Here is a 19,617-nt window from a genome sequence, read left to right as displayed (position 1 = left end):
AGACTCAAGTGGTTAAATGAAAAAGCTGTAGAATGTGCCAAATGTTTTTATCCGATTAATCGTCAGAATAAGCAACAGGATAATTGATCACTGAAATAATCATTAGTTTGCAGCCCTAAAATGTTTTATTTATGTAGAGTCGGGATTTGGAGCAGAGGTCTGGCAGACAGACGGTGCAGTTTTTCTGCCTCCATCACAGACAACCTATTAACCCTGGTGGAGACATGACCCTCAGAGGGCCCATAAACTACACGGCGATATCTCTGCACATACAGCTGCCTCCCCCACAACATGAGAGGAGAGGAGACACTAACCCGTTGCTCAGACTTTCATTCTGTCTTGCATCAAACACGTTTAAAAGAGAGTAAAAGCATCAATCTTGTGCACATTTGACAGCTGATTCGCAAAAATCCTTAATTTTCACAGCCATGCTTTTTGGATTTCATTTACAGACACCGCCAATCAAAAAACATCAACGTTTCAAAAAGTTCTCTGCCGTGTTTGGCTGAAAATTAATTCAAAAGACATAGGGAAATCTTATTCTATTTGTTGTCTGCTTTCCCAGGGACCTGAACGGAGCGTTTTATCTTTTTTTTCCCCACTCTGCGGCAGGTCTAAAATGGCCACTCACTTCGAGGAGCAGCTGGCCCGGTTTCACACCAGTCACCTGTCACTGGCTGAGTCCCAGCTGAGTCACAAACGGAGTTTTCTACTTACCCACTGCTTACGAGCGTGGTTTCTCCTTTTGAAATACAAGATGAGCTTCTTCCTCATGGCGTGGTTTCTGCATGGATAAAAGAGGAAAGTTAGGAATAAACCACATGACACTGAAACATAAAGAGTCTACATGTCAGCGGTTGGACTTTACATTCATCACATCTTTTCAAGTATTTGGTTTCCCCAAATATACAGTGTCTCCATGTCTATTGAACGTTTTCCCAATTGATTTTATTAAGAGATTTCATGTGACAACCAACACAATTAGATTTGTTGGTAGATTATAGATGATTTTCAATGTTTTGCAAATAAAATCTGAAAGGTGTGGAAATTAGCGAGCTTCAATTTATCATGATATTAATAGATTTATTGCGACAAGCTTAACTACAATATCCCCAAATAAAACAAAAAAGCAGGCAGTATGTTTTGTTTTAGTAAAAAAATCTCAGTGATTTTTGTTCCACTACTCAATTACGCAGAACTTTAACTTTATCTAGCTCATACAAAACCCCAATAAAAAAAAATTAGATTTCATTGCTGCTTCCAGATATAGGGTGAAACATTTTGACTGCGATGAGGCAGTGTGTTTGCACTTTTCAACCTCAATTCTTTACAGCATGAATGGTAAATAAAAAAAAACAATCTTACATTACACTTTCACATAAACAGAAACAACGCCGATCCTTGAGTGCAGCCGCTTGATAAACTCAATCTCGCTTCTGGGTGGAAGGGACAGCGAGGGGAGCCAAACTTATAAAACTTGTCTGTGTTTGGAACGGCCTGACTAGTAGCTTCAAATAAAGGTCAAGGCCAGTAATCTCCTTAGGCAGCTGCTCGGTTTGTCTCTTTCTTCGCTGCAAGACAAGAGTTTTATTCCTGATACTTAATCTGTCACTTGTAAGGTCATGCTCTCCACTGATTAATGTAATCTTAGTCTATGTTAGACACTTCGGCTGAGCTGCTGGTTCCCGCTGGACCGAGGCAAGGACACACGACTAACAAAACAACAACAACAAAAAAAAGGTGCCATTCATTGGTGCGTGAGGTAATCTCAACATAATATGGCTTTTATGAAGAGGAGCAAACATGCAAAGACTTGCCTCGTCTAAAAAAAAACAACAAAAAAAAAAACATGATTTCTAGAAATAATTACATATGCTGAGCCATGACTTTGCAGCAAGAAAAATGACTGTAAATCCAGCTGCATAGAGGTGATATACCCATGTTGTGCATAACAAGTGAGAACCTATCTGGTGAAGCGCACAAACACACACACACACCAAAAAAAAAAAAAGAATTTAATCCAACCCTGATAAAGTAGATCTTCTCAAAAGACAGAGATGGTATTGTCCTCTGCACACCAGATGGCAAAAGACGAGATTAGTAGCCCCGTAACCCTGCAAAAAGGTTCCCTTTGTCCCGCTCTAAGCCCGGGCGCTTTCTAAGATATTGGAGAACGCCGTAATTTGGCATAATACTTTAAAAAACACGAAAGCCGAAAGATTCATTATATGCAGACTTGCGACAGATGTTTTGCAGTTGTTTTTGCTCAGGCTTGCTAGCTGGGCAAAAAAAGGCCTGAACTTCAAAGTTTTGTCCTCGGTGTGTGCAGTTACACAGGGATGTCGGCCTACTTTTCATCAGCTGACTGATTGCGTGTGCGTGCGTGGGTGTGTGTGTGTGTGTGTGTGTGTGTGTGTGTGTGTGTGTGTGAACGTGCTTGTGTGTGTGCGGGATGCGAACCAGGAGGAGGGGATTGTGCTCGCAGAGATCCACAGAGATATCGGTGGCCATCGCTGCCGGCGGGGATCAATGCCAAACTTATCAAACCGGTTAACAAAACAAAGAAGCTAATTGTGCTCGGTCAAACTGACACACTGGGATTTAATAACGTGCGCACAAAGACAGAGTGATAGCGGTTTTCAGTTAATTGCTTTGAGGCAATAATACTGATCAAACGGCGCGGGGATCAAAAGGAGTGAAGACGGCAGCGAGCGGTTAATAGTTCAGGATTGTCTTGTGGTACGCCACTGTGCCTGAGCTACACTGTCAGTGGTGGAAGAAAAACCCCATGACAACCTTCAGATGTGTCTCCGTGAGTTAAAATCTTCTTTAAAAAAAAACTTTACATGGATGAAACTTTCAGTCACCGACACTGCTGAAAAAAAAAGCATCCTGCTTTTAAAATAAAAATTTTTGGTCACCCGATGAAAATTAAATACGACATCGTTCATCAAATTAGTTTTTTTTATGTTGTGTTTTTTTTATAATTTATGATTCTGTAACACAAAAAAGAACATCCATGTCTGCAGTCTCATGTAAGAATAGAGATTAGGAGAACTCCAAAGCTTCGTTCACAGCAGGTGTTGATGCTCAATTCCAATTTTTGTCTGAAATCCTTTTTTGTTGTCATTGATTCCACTAATTAAACTCCACAGCAATAGACGCCACACAGCAGCGTACTGTTTACAGAAGTAGCAATGGATGGATCCATTTATGGAACAATTTTAAAGTTTATTCAGCAATGGGAGCCAACCGCATGGTCACAAGATCATAAGGCCAGGGAAGCTAATAAAAAGACAGCAAAACTAATAGCAATGTGGAGCAATTATTTGTGGAGCAATAACTGCAACTTCTGTAGAAAAGTGTGTTTGGATGTGTCGTCAGAGTCAAGAGTTGCAGGGTTGTGACGTGAGGTGCTTCACTGGCAGACTTCCTTCATAAGTTCATAATTTTTGTTTTCAGCTATTGTTTACATCTGGATTTACGGTGTGTGATTTCTTCTGGTGCAGAATTATGATGCATGTCTCACAATAATGACAATCAAAACGCGACATGATCGTTCAGACTGCAGGTCAGATACGCATCCGAATTAGTACCACATGGAAACGGCACAGAATCGATTTTTTATGGGTGAATAGATCAAAATTAGGTCGTTCAGAGTGCCATGAAAAATTCTGATTTGGGCAAAAAAAAAAAGTGAATTTGGCTCACATTTACCTACTGTGAGAACGTAGGCTAAGTCACTTGAGAGTAAGATAGGCCTGTCACACATTTTGCTGGATAATAAACTGTCCTAGAAGTTATTGCGATAAATGATAATATTGTTGTTTGAGACTATTTCTAAGGAATAGAAATATGCCATAATGTAATGGCATAATAATGCAAGAGCATATTTTCAAAGATCAATAAATTTTACACTCTTATGAACATTTAACACTGGAACTGGAAGACCTTTTAAACAGCCGATATAAACAAAACAACACAAGCAACAAGTGAATGATAAAGTCTGTCAATAAAATTGCCCTCCAAAAAAAAATTGAGATCAAAGCATCAGAATGAAGAGTTTTGTCATTCAGTTTTTGGTAGAAAGAGAGAGAGAGGGTAGAACAATAAATCATGCAAACTGAAATAATTGAGCTTGTTTTAACTTATTATGTGATTAATTGATTTACTGCTTATTGCAACAGGCCTAAGATGACTTTAAACAGTCGACTAGGTAGAAATCTGACAGAGCAATCAATGACTAAAATAATCATTAGTTACAGCCCAACTCACGCCTATACGTAATCCTGACTGATGCTTTATATTAGTAATCATGGCCACAAACACAGGAACTGCTCGAGTTATTCTGACATGCTGTAGTTGATTATCTGGACATCAGAATATGACGGTTGTCCCTAATTTTGATATTTCTTAAACAGTCCAGCTGTTTCCTCCCTCAGTCACATGTCGTCATGTTAAACAGTCTCATGTGGTCCGTTGCCTGCTGCTGCTCATCTCTTTTCCAGAGATCACCTCCATGTTGTTTTCTGAAATCTATCCCAATCTCAGAGAGTCAGCGGTAAACACATGCAGATGCTGGCCATGGTATGACAAATTTATTTGTTTTACTTAATTTAACATCCAAGAGTAAATTAAATAAGTGTTAGTCTGGTCCATAACTGTAAATAAATGACTGAAAAATGTGCCTCGTTATTTAAGCTGCAGCTCTAAGTGGTAATCATAATCACAAGCCAACAAAATAAGCACTGTGGTCAAAACAGGGAAAGTTTCTGCAGCCTTAAGTTACATTTTAAAGGTCATCAAAACATGAGAGCGAGCCCTTCTTTGCATCACATGATCATACTTTAAACCCCGGCTAAAACAAGGGCAGACCACAGAGTACATTTGTTTCAATAAAACCTTCCTCATACTAAATCAACATGTAATTGTGTAAAACTCTAAATATGAATGTCCAACATTTTTGTAGAACACGTAAAAGGCACCAGGAGACAAGAGTTCAATAGCCCACCCAGTTTTTATTATAAAGCCCAGTTATACAGCCCTACAGACCTAATTACATCACAGCTGTGTTATCCGAGTGAACAAGATGTTGCACGCTTGACACTAAAGGGCGGAGTGGGACACACAGGCATGATTGGACATTAAACATGCAGCTGAAATATGATTATTCCCACAAGTTTTACAGTGCAACATGGGCAAGTAATACATGATGGGCTCCAAATGTCAGAGACAGAGTAACTAAGCAACAAAGAATAATTTTTCAGCAATGCCGAGTGAGCGTCTTCATGGGAAAGCTTTTCTCTGTCCTTGAAGTGAACATCTGAAATTGGCCAATGTCTTACCCAAGGACACAGTGACACAGGGCGGCAAGATGCACAGCAGGCACCGAGGCAACCAAACAGGCACCAAGAGTTGTTAAAAACAACAAAAACAAACTTTAAAAGGCACTATTGTTAACTTATTGCGGATTTTAAATTATTAGGGATGCATGACACCCCAATAATAAAAATCACTAGCATCAACCAATGTTAGTAATTTTTGACATATTGATGTTAATGTGATTTCTAAAACTGGGCTAATATTAATAACAGATATCTACTTCCATCTTATTGCCATTTGTGTATGTATTTTGGGAGGGGCTGGGGTTTGGTCATGTGGGATTTGTTTGAGCATATGAAAGTGATAGTGATGCAGCACAAGATTGTGGGGTTTTTAAGCAGAAGCAGAGAATCAATGTCAGCAGCGCAGTTGTTTTTCTTAAAACCGAGTCAAAGGGCAATAAAATATTTATAATATTCATAAACATTGGCCAAAACAGCAACATTTATTATCCAAATTTTTATATCTGGGTTGATATCAGATATAAATCCAGGAATCTTTATGCATTCCATGCATTACAGCAGATCCTTCCTCCGTGCATCACTGCTCCCAACAATATGTGTTTACATCCCTGCTGTCATTTGCAGTTTTTCTCATTTAAAATAAAATTTCTGCAGATATTTGCACATTTCTGTTTGTAGTATTTTCACTTCTTCCAATAGTTTTTTAAGCACAAATACACATGCACATTTTGTAATGTTTCTTTAAATTACCCTATTCAGGTGCACAGAGTCTACAGTTTTTATAACTACACTCGTAAATTTCCAACAAGTCCTTACTGTACAGTAAGTTGTTCTTATTTCAGTTTTTTTTTAAATATATATACAAGTGTTCCTAACAATATTGCTACATTTCGCAAAAATTTTGCAAAATACCATGTTGTTTTGCTGTTCTGTAAAATGTAACAATGACAAACAAACGGATAGTAGCTAGTCAGTCAAGCTATCTGCTCAGGTAGCCAGTCTGTAGTCAGCTGCTTAACAAACATGTTGCCAGCAGCTCCTAAACTATCATCTTCAAACAGTATTACCTTCATAAGAGGGATAGGTGGCGCTCTACTGCCTATATCTGATCAACAACATGCAACAAGTGAATGGAAAACACCAACCACAGCACTTTCCCTAATATCTCTTCTAAAAAAAACCCTTCAAAATATACGAAGAGTATGCTAAAATTGTTAGTGTTCTTGAAATCATTACTTACCATAGTTGTACTATAGCACAGCTAGTCGGCTAATTTCAGATGTCTTCAATATATAGTTTACTGTTGAGGATGCAATTCTTTTTAAATAAACCAAAAATTAAACACTGTAAATATGACATATGTGGAGTAAGACTTACATCTTGATGTTCTCATGGTATTGTTTGGTATCAGATGGTTGATTGTACAAAGGCTGCAACAACAGGACAAAAAATAAATAAACCAATTAAAAAGGTTACAAAATGGCAAAAAGACCTAAATTAGTTTCCTTAGTAATTTAAAAAAAATAATTAAACATGTCATCAATTAGAGAAGTAATGCAAAACCTTGGAACTAATGAAAAGAGGTCAAATAATTAGATCTATTTCTAAGCTGAAGTTTCATAGAATGAACGCCCCCTGAGGCAGAGCTGAGCTCTGCAGCAGCCGATTCGCTGCTCTGTGTTTCAAAATTTAAGGACAGAAGAGCACACCAAGACGAGAAGAAAAGTCTACGCAAAGTAAAAGTCGCTACTCACCAGTTCCACTCTGGGTCCCAGCCCCTCCAGTATCCTATGAGCCTCTTCTGCTTTTTTCTGATGAGAAAAGACAAACCGAAGTAGCACATTAGCCAGCTGCCATCACCACGGCAACGCGGGGAACACGCTCACTAGATCACCAAGGCAAAAAAACACCGCTTGCTATAAGGGGTGAACGGGGCTGGATGCATGGGTAGATGGAGAGCTGGACCCGCTGCCTATTATTAGAGCTTTTAACTCAAGCTGGGCCACAGCTCCTTGCCTCAGCTCTCTCTCTCTCTCTATCTTCTCCAGCAAGAAAAAAAGAGAAAGATTACTCACCTACCCTGAACAGAGAAAGGTTAGAGAGAAAGAGCAGGCAGGCATGAAAGCAAGTGGGAGTAGACTAAAAAAGTGGGAGAGAAAGAGGGTGGAAAAAAAGAGTGGAGCTGGAGGAGTGGAGGGGGGCACTTCAGAGCTGGAGAACAGAGATGTTTGACCATTAAGGAAAAAGTCAATCTAAAACGGGTCTTCTCTGCTCATCCTTACATAAACATTTAGCTCTACCAGACAAATGTGTATACATCTTTCCAAACTCCAAAACAATATTCTCACTGTACTCTTCTCCTTCATTTGCCATGTACAGATGCCCTTGGTTCATGTAGTGACATTTTACAGCTGATGACAGTGACAGAGCAGGCCAGGCCACATTTCGGTGGCAGCTTTTATTTCTTTATATTAGGTTAGGATATTTAACCTAATGCTGCTTAAATATCCTCAGCAGACTGAAAACAAGATGAACTCTAAAAGTTAGACAACCATCATGTTCAGAGAACATACTATAACCTTGCTTTCATGTAGCAGGGACAAAAACCTTCATGGTTTTAAATGACTATGTTGTAAACTTTTGTATGAAAATGCTAATATTGATGCTAAAATTTTCCGCGACGAGACATTTCTGCATTACTGCCATTGCTTGATGTCTAGAATCGGCAGCAGAAATCGGTGCGCATTTATCGTATCATTTATCATTTATTGTGAAAATCTTCTTAGAGAAATTTTGATTTATTGTTGTCTTGATAAATTTAAATCAATGATATTAAATAAAAAAACTGTATTATTGGAAATGTTATTTTAAACAATTTTTTCACTGCTTCATGAGAGCCTCAAAAAATATCAGTAAGTTTGAAAATACTGAGTGCCGTTTAGTCTTATAAATCTTGGAATGTTATCTAAAATAGAAGCAGAAGCAAAAATTATGATTTTTAAATCATAATTTTTATTGTTATCACAATAGTATTGCAAAATATCACAATAAAATTCTAAGTCCATACCGTAACTGTGCTAATAAAAGGAAAACACCCTGTGTGCATCTTAGCATTTCCATTTTAAAGATATTAATTTAGCAGCATCTTATCTTAACTAAAGACCTCACAACAAATTTGACACTGGAATGTTTTGTTAAGTTTCTTGGATTGTGATCAAGGGCCACAGAATATCATTCCAAGAGCCACAAATGGTCCACGAGCCGCATAGTGAACACCCCTGGCCTACATCCTCAGCTACGTGTTTTTAACAGACATGCTTCACTGCAGGGAAATGGTGATAAGAATCATGACTATATCAACTCCACATCATGAGTGAACACAAACTTACAACTGGGTCAAAAGTGAGGCAAAGCTTTTTGAATAAAAGCCTTGTGCATCCACAGAACAAGGAAAGAAAAGAACCACAGCCTTACACAATGCACATGTTGTACATATCAATTAAATGCAAATGTTGCTTCCTCATCATCAGTGAGTAGGTGTAACAGGCTGCAGAGTATTGCCTCAGAGAGCACGCTCACAGCAGCAGCACTTAATGAGCAGCAATTATTAAAAGGAGACTTTCATCCTCCGAGAGTGGAGGGAGGGGGGTGTGGGATTTCTCTTCATTTCCGAACTGTGATACTTTCAGCTAATTTGAAAACAAAGCTGTGAGATACTGAAGTAGCTTCAGAAGAAGGAAAAAAACCCAAGAAAAAACAAACAATATCTATGGAACTAAAGTGGAGAGGGGAAATGTGAGGCAAAACATTCTGGTTTTCAGTAGGAGTGTAATTAATTAAAGTGCTGGTGCTTCGTTAACATCATTCATGTTTGTAAGCAGACAAAAGTGAAGAGGCTGAATTTAGCATTTCAATCATGCCCCCTGGTGGTGGCACACAGATTCACCACAGCGGCGCTCGCATTATCGCTGCTCGTAAAGTTAGGAGCCAACGGAACATTTTCTGCAGGTCACATGATCCGACTCCAGCAAACGTGAAACCAGATTTCTGGGATTGATTCTGCGGCTTCCCTGAGTGATTATAATCCTACACCCCCACCAAAGGGAATCCTGGGAACAAAAACAAGAAAAAGGGATAAATGCAGGGGAAAAAAAAAAAACACAAAAGAAACCTGCAAAGCTAGTTTTACATCGAAAAGACATAAACGCAATGCAGTCACAGGAGGTCCATGTCTTTTCTCATCCCCATGTCTGAGATGTCTGTGTTCCAAATGCAGGGAGGATGAACATGAACTGAGCCGGTCTTTGGGGGTCTGATGATGGGGCTGAAAGAGCCTGTGACTGTGAGCCCCAAAGGGACAGATGACAGTGTGGAGACGGGGAGAGCTGAGGCTGAAGTAATTCCAGCCACGTGTGTAAACACCACGGGCAACCATTTCTATTTACAACACAATATGCAGTCTTCCCTTGAAGACGACTCAAATCTAGCATATCGAATCGCGACAATTAAACAGTGGCGCGAGTGCAGTTGTAAATACCAGAAATGCAGAAGCGATGAGTAAAGCAGAAGCGTGTGACTTAGAATAGAAGCAGCTCGAGCCTGGTTTGACTGCCACAATGAGGCTGGATGGCAGCAGGCCAGAGTGCATCATGTAAGTCAGAGGGAAGCGTTACAGAGGTTAGACTGCACGCTCGAGTCACTTTCTAACTTGCGCCATCTCCTGTTCCAAGGAAGGGCTGCGTTTTAGCTGGCCATGGAAACAATCAAAGTCGCACGCTGTGCATCTTCCTAAAGGGTTTCTGAGGCCTTTCAGCGGTTATCCGCCGTTTCTCTGAGACACACAGCAATGCAAAGTATGTTTTATTACACACAGAGAATGCCAAAGTTTGGGCTGAACTATAATTGTCCATTTTGAGTGAATTTTCTGCACACTGCACTGCTCCCCAGCCTAGATGTACAGAATTACCCAGCTTAAAATATATGCTGGATATTTAAAAAAAATAAAAAATAAAAAATCACAAGAGGCCCTTCAGAGTTTCATTTTTGAACTCGCAGTTCCTACAAAAATGAAACCTCAGCTTTTATCCACAAGGGGGACTGAGAGCACTGAGAATCACTGCAATGCTCCGTGGTTCATCTTCTGCACACACCTCAACTTCCTGCGGTGAACATTTCCTGCTAGCTTTTACGAAGCACTGCTCCATAACGAGGCTGATTAATCCGAAACATTTTAGAGCAAAGATCAAGGGTTGTGTCAGTGCAAACGTGAGTCACCTTCTACTGTCTGTGCGCCTCTTGGAGTCAACACATCTGATTCATTAGGTTTGCCATGTTGACCTTTAGTAGCATATTCTTTCAGGCAACATTCCTACCTTGCACGGCAGTAACAAGTAAGAGGGGTTAGGTATGACATGAATACATTTCGACAAGCTTTGAGTTTTGTTTTGCTTTTTTTTTTTTTTTTAAGATCTCACAGAAAAATATTTTAAAAAGTATGACAGACTGCTGTTTCTCTGGGGAGGCAGAATGTACAGACAGTATTTACTGTGCGAACTGTCACGCCGCAGCCGTGAAAAACAATATCATGGCCCCACCTCCGCCGTTTCAACGTAATGAATACTCTGCGAATGTGATCGAGTGTGGCCATATTGAAATACCAAGGAATATGGGTCAAAGGGGTAAGGCAGCAGATTAAGCACGCCTGTTTGAGTGTTTATCTTCCACTTACTCGGTTCTCGTCGTAGATGATCTGCACCAGGCTGCGGTGCTTGGCCTCACTGGGTGGCGGCGAGATGGGCCTCTCGGGTTCGTGGGGCTTAGCGGCTTCCTCCTCCAGCTGTTGCTGCGGCGCACACAAAAAAGATCAGATAACTTTTCCATTATATGTAACGGGGAAAATATTGACAGCCGACGGTTTTTGTTTACAGATACTCCTGTCACAATAACAACTGTCGCTGGATGACAAATTGTCCCAGAAACCAATGCGATAAACGATTGTATTGCCATCTTGAGACAATTTTCAACTAAGATAATAATACTTTCTTTAATTTCTAAAGAACATTTAGCACCGAAACTGGAAAATACCTAAAAGATCAAAAATAAATCAAAACAGCCGAAACAGGCAAAAGTGGCAGGAAGTGCAAACTAACTACTTGATACAGGGTGTCAAATGTTGGCAACGCTCCTCAAAATGCTGATGCGAGCATCTCTAATGATTGTTGTCCACGTGGAGATTTTTGATCTCATTTTAATTTATCATGCGATTAATTGATTTATTACTTATTGTGACATACATGAAAAAGTGACGCTTATAGAATGTAGGTTATGGCTGCATATGTAGAGCCAAGACTACGCTTTCAAATAACTAAAGCAACTACACAACATTACAGCTTTGGAGATAAATCTTTCATAGGATGGTTCAACTTGATGGCAGACATGTTTCACCAGTGCCGCTATTCGCGTGGCGCTGCACTCTGCCACTTAAGATTATGTGTGATCAAGGAAGGGGGAAAAAAACTGAAGAACGAGACCAAACATGCCACACTTAAGGAGCTACATCAAACAATGAGTTAATATACTCTGCAGCAAAACTGAATTTGATTAGCACAACAAGACTGCACAAACAGAAGGCAGGCGTATTCCTGATTCAAATGGCTTTTCGAGCAAATAAAATCGATGTTTACAGTGGGAGCATAGGACAAGTGGCACTGCATGTGCATAAACAAAAAGGTACAGAGGGAGAAAAATATCAAACGGGGAACTGTGATGATGGAAAAAGCAGACGAAACAACAAGGTGGCTCTGAATGTGCATTTTGGCTTTGGATTAAAAAACACACAATACACAGAAATAAAACAAAATACTTAATTGATCTTTGTCACATTCACATCAAAATATGAAAGCCTGGTTATGGGTCGAAACAAGACTATAATAATTAAAATAATAATTAACTGAATGAAAATGATTAAATACTAATAAAATATTCAATAGTTACAGCCCTATGTGTATTAAAGAACATATTCATTCATTGTGCCAGTGATCAGTTTGTATTGCTGCAAGCCACAAAGTAATGACTTTAAAACCCCGGTGGGTTGAAAGACATTTACAGCATCTAAACGAGCCCATAAAGTCGTCTCCTTATGCAAGCATTATTATGTTTACCCAGAGCGCCATTACAGCTACAAACTCAGAAGATTTACGTCAAATCATTTCCATTACCTCCAACAGATAAGGTCTGGCAGTTGTATTGGTGTAAGAGAATGACGTACTGCAACCAGGAAGATTTTAAAAGTGATTTGAGAAAATTAGGTTAGGTGGTTATTTTTGACTGGACAACCGATGCGGCGTTAGAGGGCACTTTTACCCTAGCGAGGTTAAGAACCGCAAATCCAGTTTAACTTGAAGTTAAAGTTCTCTAAAAACAAAAAAAGGCAGCAAGTTCTTTCACTTACTGGCTAAATTATGAGTTTAGCCAGTAAGTGATAGAACTATAGGTGCACCAATTGCAGTTTTCTGGCCGATCACAGATCTTTAAAAAGCCCAACCTGCTGATTCCAATTTTGACAGATGCCAAATGTTTTTATAACTGACCCTGTTAGGTGCTATAAGATCACACAGATCAATACACTTTCAATGTTCCAACCTTATTTTACTGAAAAACACTAAACGAAACCCGCAAAACAACTACATGCAGTTTGTTAATTTATATTTTTCTCAAGATAAATGAAAAGTTTATACGTATGGGCGAGTCTGTCTGTCAGCCCTCAGAGAAAAAGTAGACAGTGGCTGATGTTCAGACGTTTGTAAAGGTAGATAAGTTTGGTGGATATGATCGACATCGGTCTATCACCAGTCACAAAAAATTATGGAAATTGGAGCTGATCCATTCGTGAACACCACAAAACACAAATTAATTACTGCTAAAAATATTGCAATCCAGGTGTGGTGCAGCGAGTTTTAAATCCAATACTAAATTGCAATCATCGCAATATTAATAAGTGCAATATCAAAACTGCAAAAGATTGCATAGATGTAATATTTGGTAGTCCGAAACATTACAGCTGACATGCATTCAAACTCTGGAAAACTGGAAAAGTAAGCAAGCAGTGGAGAGAATCTAGGTTAACTACCTTTGAAAAATGTCAGAATAATATTGTAATGTCATGTTTTCCCTCATACTGTGCGGCCGTACTCATGAAAAATCCAGTCCTATTAATTCACAGATTTCTGAAAACACCAACCAAAAAATTTGAAATGATATCTACACAAGAATCGTTTGACAAAAGCTTTAATGCCAGTGAATCAGGCTTCCACTGTACTCTGTGTGCAATCATTAAAATTAAGACTGTCTTAATATTTTAACTTTTATGCACCCCAAAAAAACAATTTTTTCCCACTACAACATGGAAACCTTCAGCTACATACAGGAACATTTAATCGAACATACTGTAATGGTTTAAAATAAAAAGGATTTGCTTAACTAAACGTTGAATGAAAAGTGTCCTTCAGAAATACTCAGAAAATATTTGGATGCATTTACTGTAAGCTGTGGGTTGGGGGGGAAAAAGCAGCAGAGTGTATGTAATCAGCTCTGACCAGTTATGTGGAGGCTGAGTTTGGGTGTCAAATGCCTCGTTTCCACTGAGTGGTACGGCACGGGTCGGGACGCCATTTTATCAGTTTCCATTGTAAAAACAGCGCACACCGTTTCTGGGTTCCCTTCAGTTGTAGGAACGATGCGGTTAGGGCGAAGCCACTGGCCTCACACAACACATTTCATTGATTGGCGGACATAAAAACGAGACATACTACTGTAGAGCGTCACAGTCGCGCTAGTGTGATGCCATGTTAGTCGTTTAGGTTTAACCACGTCTGAAAGTTCAATTGGTGGCGGAAATGCTCTTCGGAATACGCTGTACCGAACCGACCCGACCAGTGGAAATGAGGCAAAAGGGCGCTGTAAAAACAGCTAATCTACACTAGCCTTCAGAGGAGGGTGGAGTAATGGTGGCCTCAAGATGGTCCACACATAAACACAGTAGGTTGGCTCATCTTGTGCCATGATTTCCCTAGTTAAGCATCTGGTCAAGCAAATTCAGGCACCCCCCCATTCCCTTTCCAAACCCACCTCAGAATAAAATTAAATAAACCAACCGTCATGAGTTTGGCTGACACACTGGCTGTAACCTAACCTCTGCCTCCTGCCCGTTCACTTAATCTACCAGAACTCTTTAAAAAATAGTTCATCATGCCACTTAATTAGTGCAGATGTTTTAACGCTCAGCCCGAGCTGGACTGTAATAATATCCGGAAAAACATTCTCCATTACAGGAACCTGAGAGGGGGATGCAGATTTGTTCTGAGAGCAGCTTTTAATCATTCAAAGCTTTCAGAATCAAGACGTTTCTTCTATTCACCAAAGAGAAAAGGATTCCTCGTTTCATCTTTTTGATTAAAGTGTAAATATTCTTGAACGTCCTGATTTATTCCTGTTGGTATGTTTCTAAAATCCATTCTTGACAGAAGGACTCAACATTAACTTTGAAATTAGCAGTTCTATAAGAGAAAAACAGTGCCATCCCAGGCAGAGACATGGCTTCCAACAGCGACCCAGGCAGAATGTCTGAGGTCAAGTTTGGCCCTCTACAGTAGGGGCCCTGCGGCTTTCAAGTGTCTGAAGAGTTCCTCCTGGCTTAGTCCAAGTTCTGCCTGGCTTCTGCTCTCCTCCACCAAGCTTTGATGAACCTCTCCACAGGGCTTACTTGCTTTTCCTTCTCAGGTGTTCCTCTCTGTGCTCGGAATAATTAGATGTGAAACCAGACTTCAAAACGGGTCGGTCGGCATACAGCGTACGTGCCGTTTAACTTGGTAACGTTGTGAAAATGTAGGTGGCGTCCTTGAATGCGAGCTAAACCCAATAACCACAGCAGATAGATTTTTCTTGTGAAATCTTTGGAACGCAACACTTCGAATAGGTGTAATCACATCTATATCTGTCATTCCTCAAGAGTGCCAAAGCTGCATTTGAAGGATTAACTGGATTTTTTTCCCCTAATGAGTGCATTAAGCAGCCCCCCCCGTACATTAAATTTTTTTAAAAATTATTTTTACATATTTTTATTTTTACAAATTACAAATAAAGAAAATTTTGAAACAAAAATTTATTTTATTTTATTTTTTAAATATTTACTTGTATTTTCTTATTTATTTTGCGCCTTTTATTGTTATGCATTTATTGTTACATATTTGTTAGTATTTCTACATTTAATTTTAATTTCTTTTATTTTACAGATTTATTCTTATTTTTACAGATAATTTTATTTTTACGTATTTACTTACAGATTTTTAAAATTTGATATTTATGTTTACTTGTATTTTTCCATATTTGATTTTATGTTTATATATTTGTATGTTACAGATTTATTTTTACATTTACCTATCTGCATTTATACACAATTTTTTTATTCTATTTTTACATATATAACTACGTATTTAATTTTCACGTATTTATTCTATTTTAATGAATTTAGTTATTTGTATTTTGACATATTTTTATTGCTGCATTTATTTTTATCTCTTTATTTTGTAGAAAGTAGTAGTCTGATGTAACAGCATATTTGATGGATCCGTAAGTTGCATGGATGAAAGCCAGGCTTATTCATACAGCTTCTTTATAAAAACCCCACGCAGCCCACTGGGAGTCAGTGTGGCAGGTCTGGCGGGGATATGAACGGCTTCACAGTAACAAAATGTTCACCATGCTTCGGCTCCCTGAAGGAAACCGTTATTTATAGCTTCATATATATTTAACTGATTTTTCTCCGTAACAAAAGAAAAACAGCAAAAGGAAGAGAGGGAAGAAAAGCAGATGCCGAAAATTGTTCAGCATAAACAAAGTACAGCAAGCAACAAACCACAGAAGCTTGAATGCAGAAATTCACTCTGCAGTTCTTTGCAAAAGTAATCACACCCTTTAAACCTTTCCACATTTTGTCATAAAGTCCAATCTAGATCCTACAATCACACCTACAGAGTGACATTTTTGTCTATTCCTCTTTCCAAAATCACTCAGACTGAGTGAAACTAGATCACGCGCGAAAGTTGAACAACATATAAAGCCCTGACTTTGACTGAGCCACTCTTTTGATCTAAGCCATAACATTGGGCTGGAGTTAGGTGACCTTCTTGCCCTGGTTTCACGTCTTTTGCAGCCTTTAACTAGATTGCTTCCTTGATTTTCCACCTATCTTCCCATCAAGTCTGACCAGCTTAAATGTCCCTACTGAGGGAGGGAAAAAAAGCATTTCCACAGTGTTACCCTGCCAATTCTAATAGGTTGTTCAGGTTGTTGAGTTTTCCGTCATAAATAGTGCTTAGGATAAACTGCAGCCTAATTTAGGTTGATCAAAAACATAAAATCATTATGGATCCAAATGGCGGTTAATGACTGAAAGGGCAATCACACTGGAAAAAGATTTCACTTAAAAAAAAAAAAAAGTCAAGACAAAGAGTTCACAAGACATGGAAAATAAATACTCCTATTCCTCTCCAAACCCAGCTCAGAAATAGGCAAATGGTGTAAAACAAAAAAATCTACTCCATTCACAGGCTATTCACCAAATTAGAAATAATATCACATTTTAAAATACGACTATCTTATGATTTAGGAACTCCTGCCAAGGCCATAATTATAAAAAATGAATAACTGTTTAATGAAAATAGATCAGAAAGACAACAGATTTCAACAAATTTTCTGCTTTCAAGTTGCTAAAAAAACAATCACTAAAATAAATCTTATTGCTGAATATTAAAACTAGACGAAAGGATGAAGATATAAACACTAAAACTGCCACAGAGATGAAATTGAGTTGGGTAAGAACCTCCTGGAACCAGAAGTTCCAGGAGGAGAGATGATCTCCAACTACTGCCAGATCGCACGGAGCACAGACCTGCTTTTTGCGAAGCTTGCAGATCTGCTGCTCCACCATGGTGATCTCCCTGTCCACACGTTCCATGTTCTGAATCAACTCCTCCTTGGAGAATCGAGCCGGAACCAGATCCAAGTCGGTGTCCATGTGAACTGGGCTCACCGGCGAGATGGGCTCCAGCTTCCCGATGGCACTTCCACGCTCCTGTGAACCCCAACATAGCAAAGATAAACATTACATCGGGCTCAAAAGAGATTTTCACAAATAGAGAAACAGTCTCAAAAACAGGAAGATAAGTTTTAAAGAATCTGTAGTCAGTGTTGAATAATTGAGTCAAGGTTTGGAAAAGAAGTTCTCACATTTGTTTGTAAATCAATAACGCAAAGGCTTTCTAATCGGGCTGAAACGATTAATCGGATAAAGTGTGATGAATCGATAATTGATAAAAACCATCAACTAATTTAGTGATTGAATAATCGTTAACTGGTGAATACAAACTCAGACAAAGACCATTTACTGAAAGACCATACGCAAAGCAGTAATTAAATTACAAAAATGTCTACATTTTGCATTTAAGAAACATTTGTTTCGATCTACCCAAAACTCCTTAAGTGGCATTTTTAGCTTCATCTGGTTCAGATTCTGGAAAAGAAAATCTCCTATTAATCATCTTTTGCTTTCCACTTATTAAGCACCTTTTGAAAAAGGTAATCAAAAGATCAACCCTACACTGTACAGAGGCTAAGTTAAGCAGAAATGTTACAAGTATTTGTTTTTTTAGATACAGATGCATCCTTTGCTACACCTGACCAAGCGAAACTGAAGGAATGCTATGTTATTGCATTTTAGGTGATTAAAAAAGAAATTTGTATATTTCTATTGCTTAATGTATTTCCAATATTAAATATAAATTTCTTAAGTAGCTAAATTCAAAATCTGTAGAATGTGCCATTTTTTATCGAGTAATCATCAGAATAATCGATTACTAAAACAAATCATTAGTTGCAGCCCTACTCTCAAATTGTGTTACAAAGATTTAATTAAGATGTGTGTACATGTGACAAAGCATTAATTCATGAAAGCTGACAATATTAGTTAGTGAATGGACAAAATGCAAAACAATGTAATGGGCACGCTTGTGCGGGAGGGGAAGAATTAATTTGTTCCTGATGAACGACTGTGTTCGTGTTTGTTCTGATGTTATAAATATATGAGGCCATGATGGAGCCGTTCCTCCATACGAGTGTCTGTGTGTGCGTGTAGGAGTGAGAGCCATCTAGCTTGGGTTTTGTTCTGCGTTATTTTTAAACATCTGAAATGAAGGTTATGTAAGTGGGCTAATCTGGACTAGGCAGGCAGCATTACAGCCTTGTAGACCTGCTGTGATTGAAAATGTCAGAGCCAGAGGATGTTGAGCGCCTGTCCTAGATTAAGAAGCCCACAGTTGCCAAAGCCAGTGAGTCAGAAACAAACAAACACATGCAAAAAAGGAAAAAAAAACAGTCAAACTGGGAAAAAGCACTCGCGGGATGTTTTGACTTTGTCTAATCTGACAACCCTGAGTGTGAATCAAGGCACCATTCTCATAACCGTGTTAAAACTCAGTGTCCCGGAAAACATCTGAGGACGTATTAGAAATCCTAAAACGTTTCACTTCTGCTTATAATTCCAGCCTCGACTAGTTTTCTGAAAACTCAACTAAATGTAATTAAGGAGGTTAAAATGTATTTAAGGATAAACAATAAAAGTTATCCATTTTTTGTTGACCGGTATGTTCAACCAAAGAGGGAGCAACATGTTTACCTGTGCATCTGAGCCATGTTCTGAATTCAAAGTGCAACGACTTAATGTGAAGCAGTCAGCAGGGAGTCCAGTCAACATCTCTACCTCATCCTCACCTTTTTTCTCAGTTGAGATTATTTGAAAAGTATTAATAATAGTTTTTTTTTTAAAAAAACGTTTGAAACTGAAGTGCAAATAGCAGCAGACTGTCTCTGCCTGTAGATTCTGGCGTACAGCAACAGAGCTGTTGCTTCTGGCCGCCTGTTTCCCATTCTATATGAGTCATGCTCCAGGCATCAGCTTTGTCAGATACTACTGGCTCACTCCCTCTTTTCCTCAGTCTCCAAGTCCTCCCTTTCCCCTTCCCCCATTATCTATGCCTCTCTACGCTTGCCCTTTGCCATTTCTTTACGTTGCTTCCTGCATTCTATCAAGCTATTGTATTGCGCGCTTGTTCCAAGCAGTGATTGCATCTGACTCCACTTATGTAACAGGTTTACAGCTCTTGCTGCTTTAAGGGAAAGCACAAGGATTCCTGAATACTCTCCCCTCCCCCTCCTTCGT

The 19,617-nt window shown here is 39.0% G+C and overlaps 1 protein-coding gene across 3 annotated transcripts in view; it reads right to left on the bottom strand.

The window, feature by feature from the left end:
* Positions 1 to 19,617, bottom strand: part of ncor2 (nuclear receptor corepressor 2) — a 111,023-nt gene that overhangs the window by 51,901 nt on the left and 39,505 nt on the right. For all 3 annotated transcript variants that reach the window (XM_023343094.1, XM_023343095.1, XM_023343096.1), the window contains exons 5-9: positions 17,293 to 17,475; positions 11,074 to 11,187; positions 7,100 to 7,156; positions 6,723 to 6,775; positions 718 to 784 (exon numbers count right to left, since the gene is read on the bottom strand). In XM_023343094.1, coding sequence (XP_023198862.1) covers positions 718 to 784; positions 6,723 to 6,775; positions 7,100 to 7,156; positions 11,074 to 11,187; positions 17,293 to 17,475 — 474 coding nt within the window. The remainder of the gene's footprint in view (positions 1 to 717; positions 785 to 6,722; positions 6,776 to 7,099; positions 7,157 to 11,073; positions 11,188 to 17,292; positions 17,476 to 19,617) is intronic.

The sequence above is a fragment of the Xiphophorus maculatus genome, chromosome 12 (assembly GCF_002775205.1).
Source record: "Xiphophorus maculatus strain JP 163 A chromosome 12, X_maculatus-5.0-male, whole genome shotgun sequence".
In the NCBI taxonomy this organism is placed as follows: Eukaryota; Metazoa; Chordata; class Actinopteri; order Cyprinodontiformes; family Poeciliidae; genus Xiphophorus; species Xiphophorus maculatus.
This window is presented reverse-complemented; position numbering and strand designations above follow the sequence as displayed.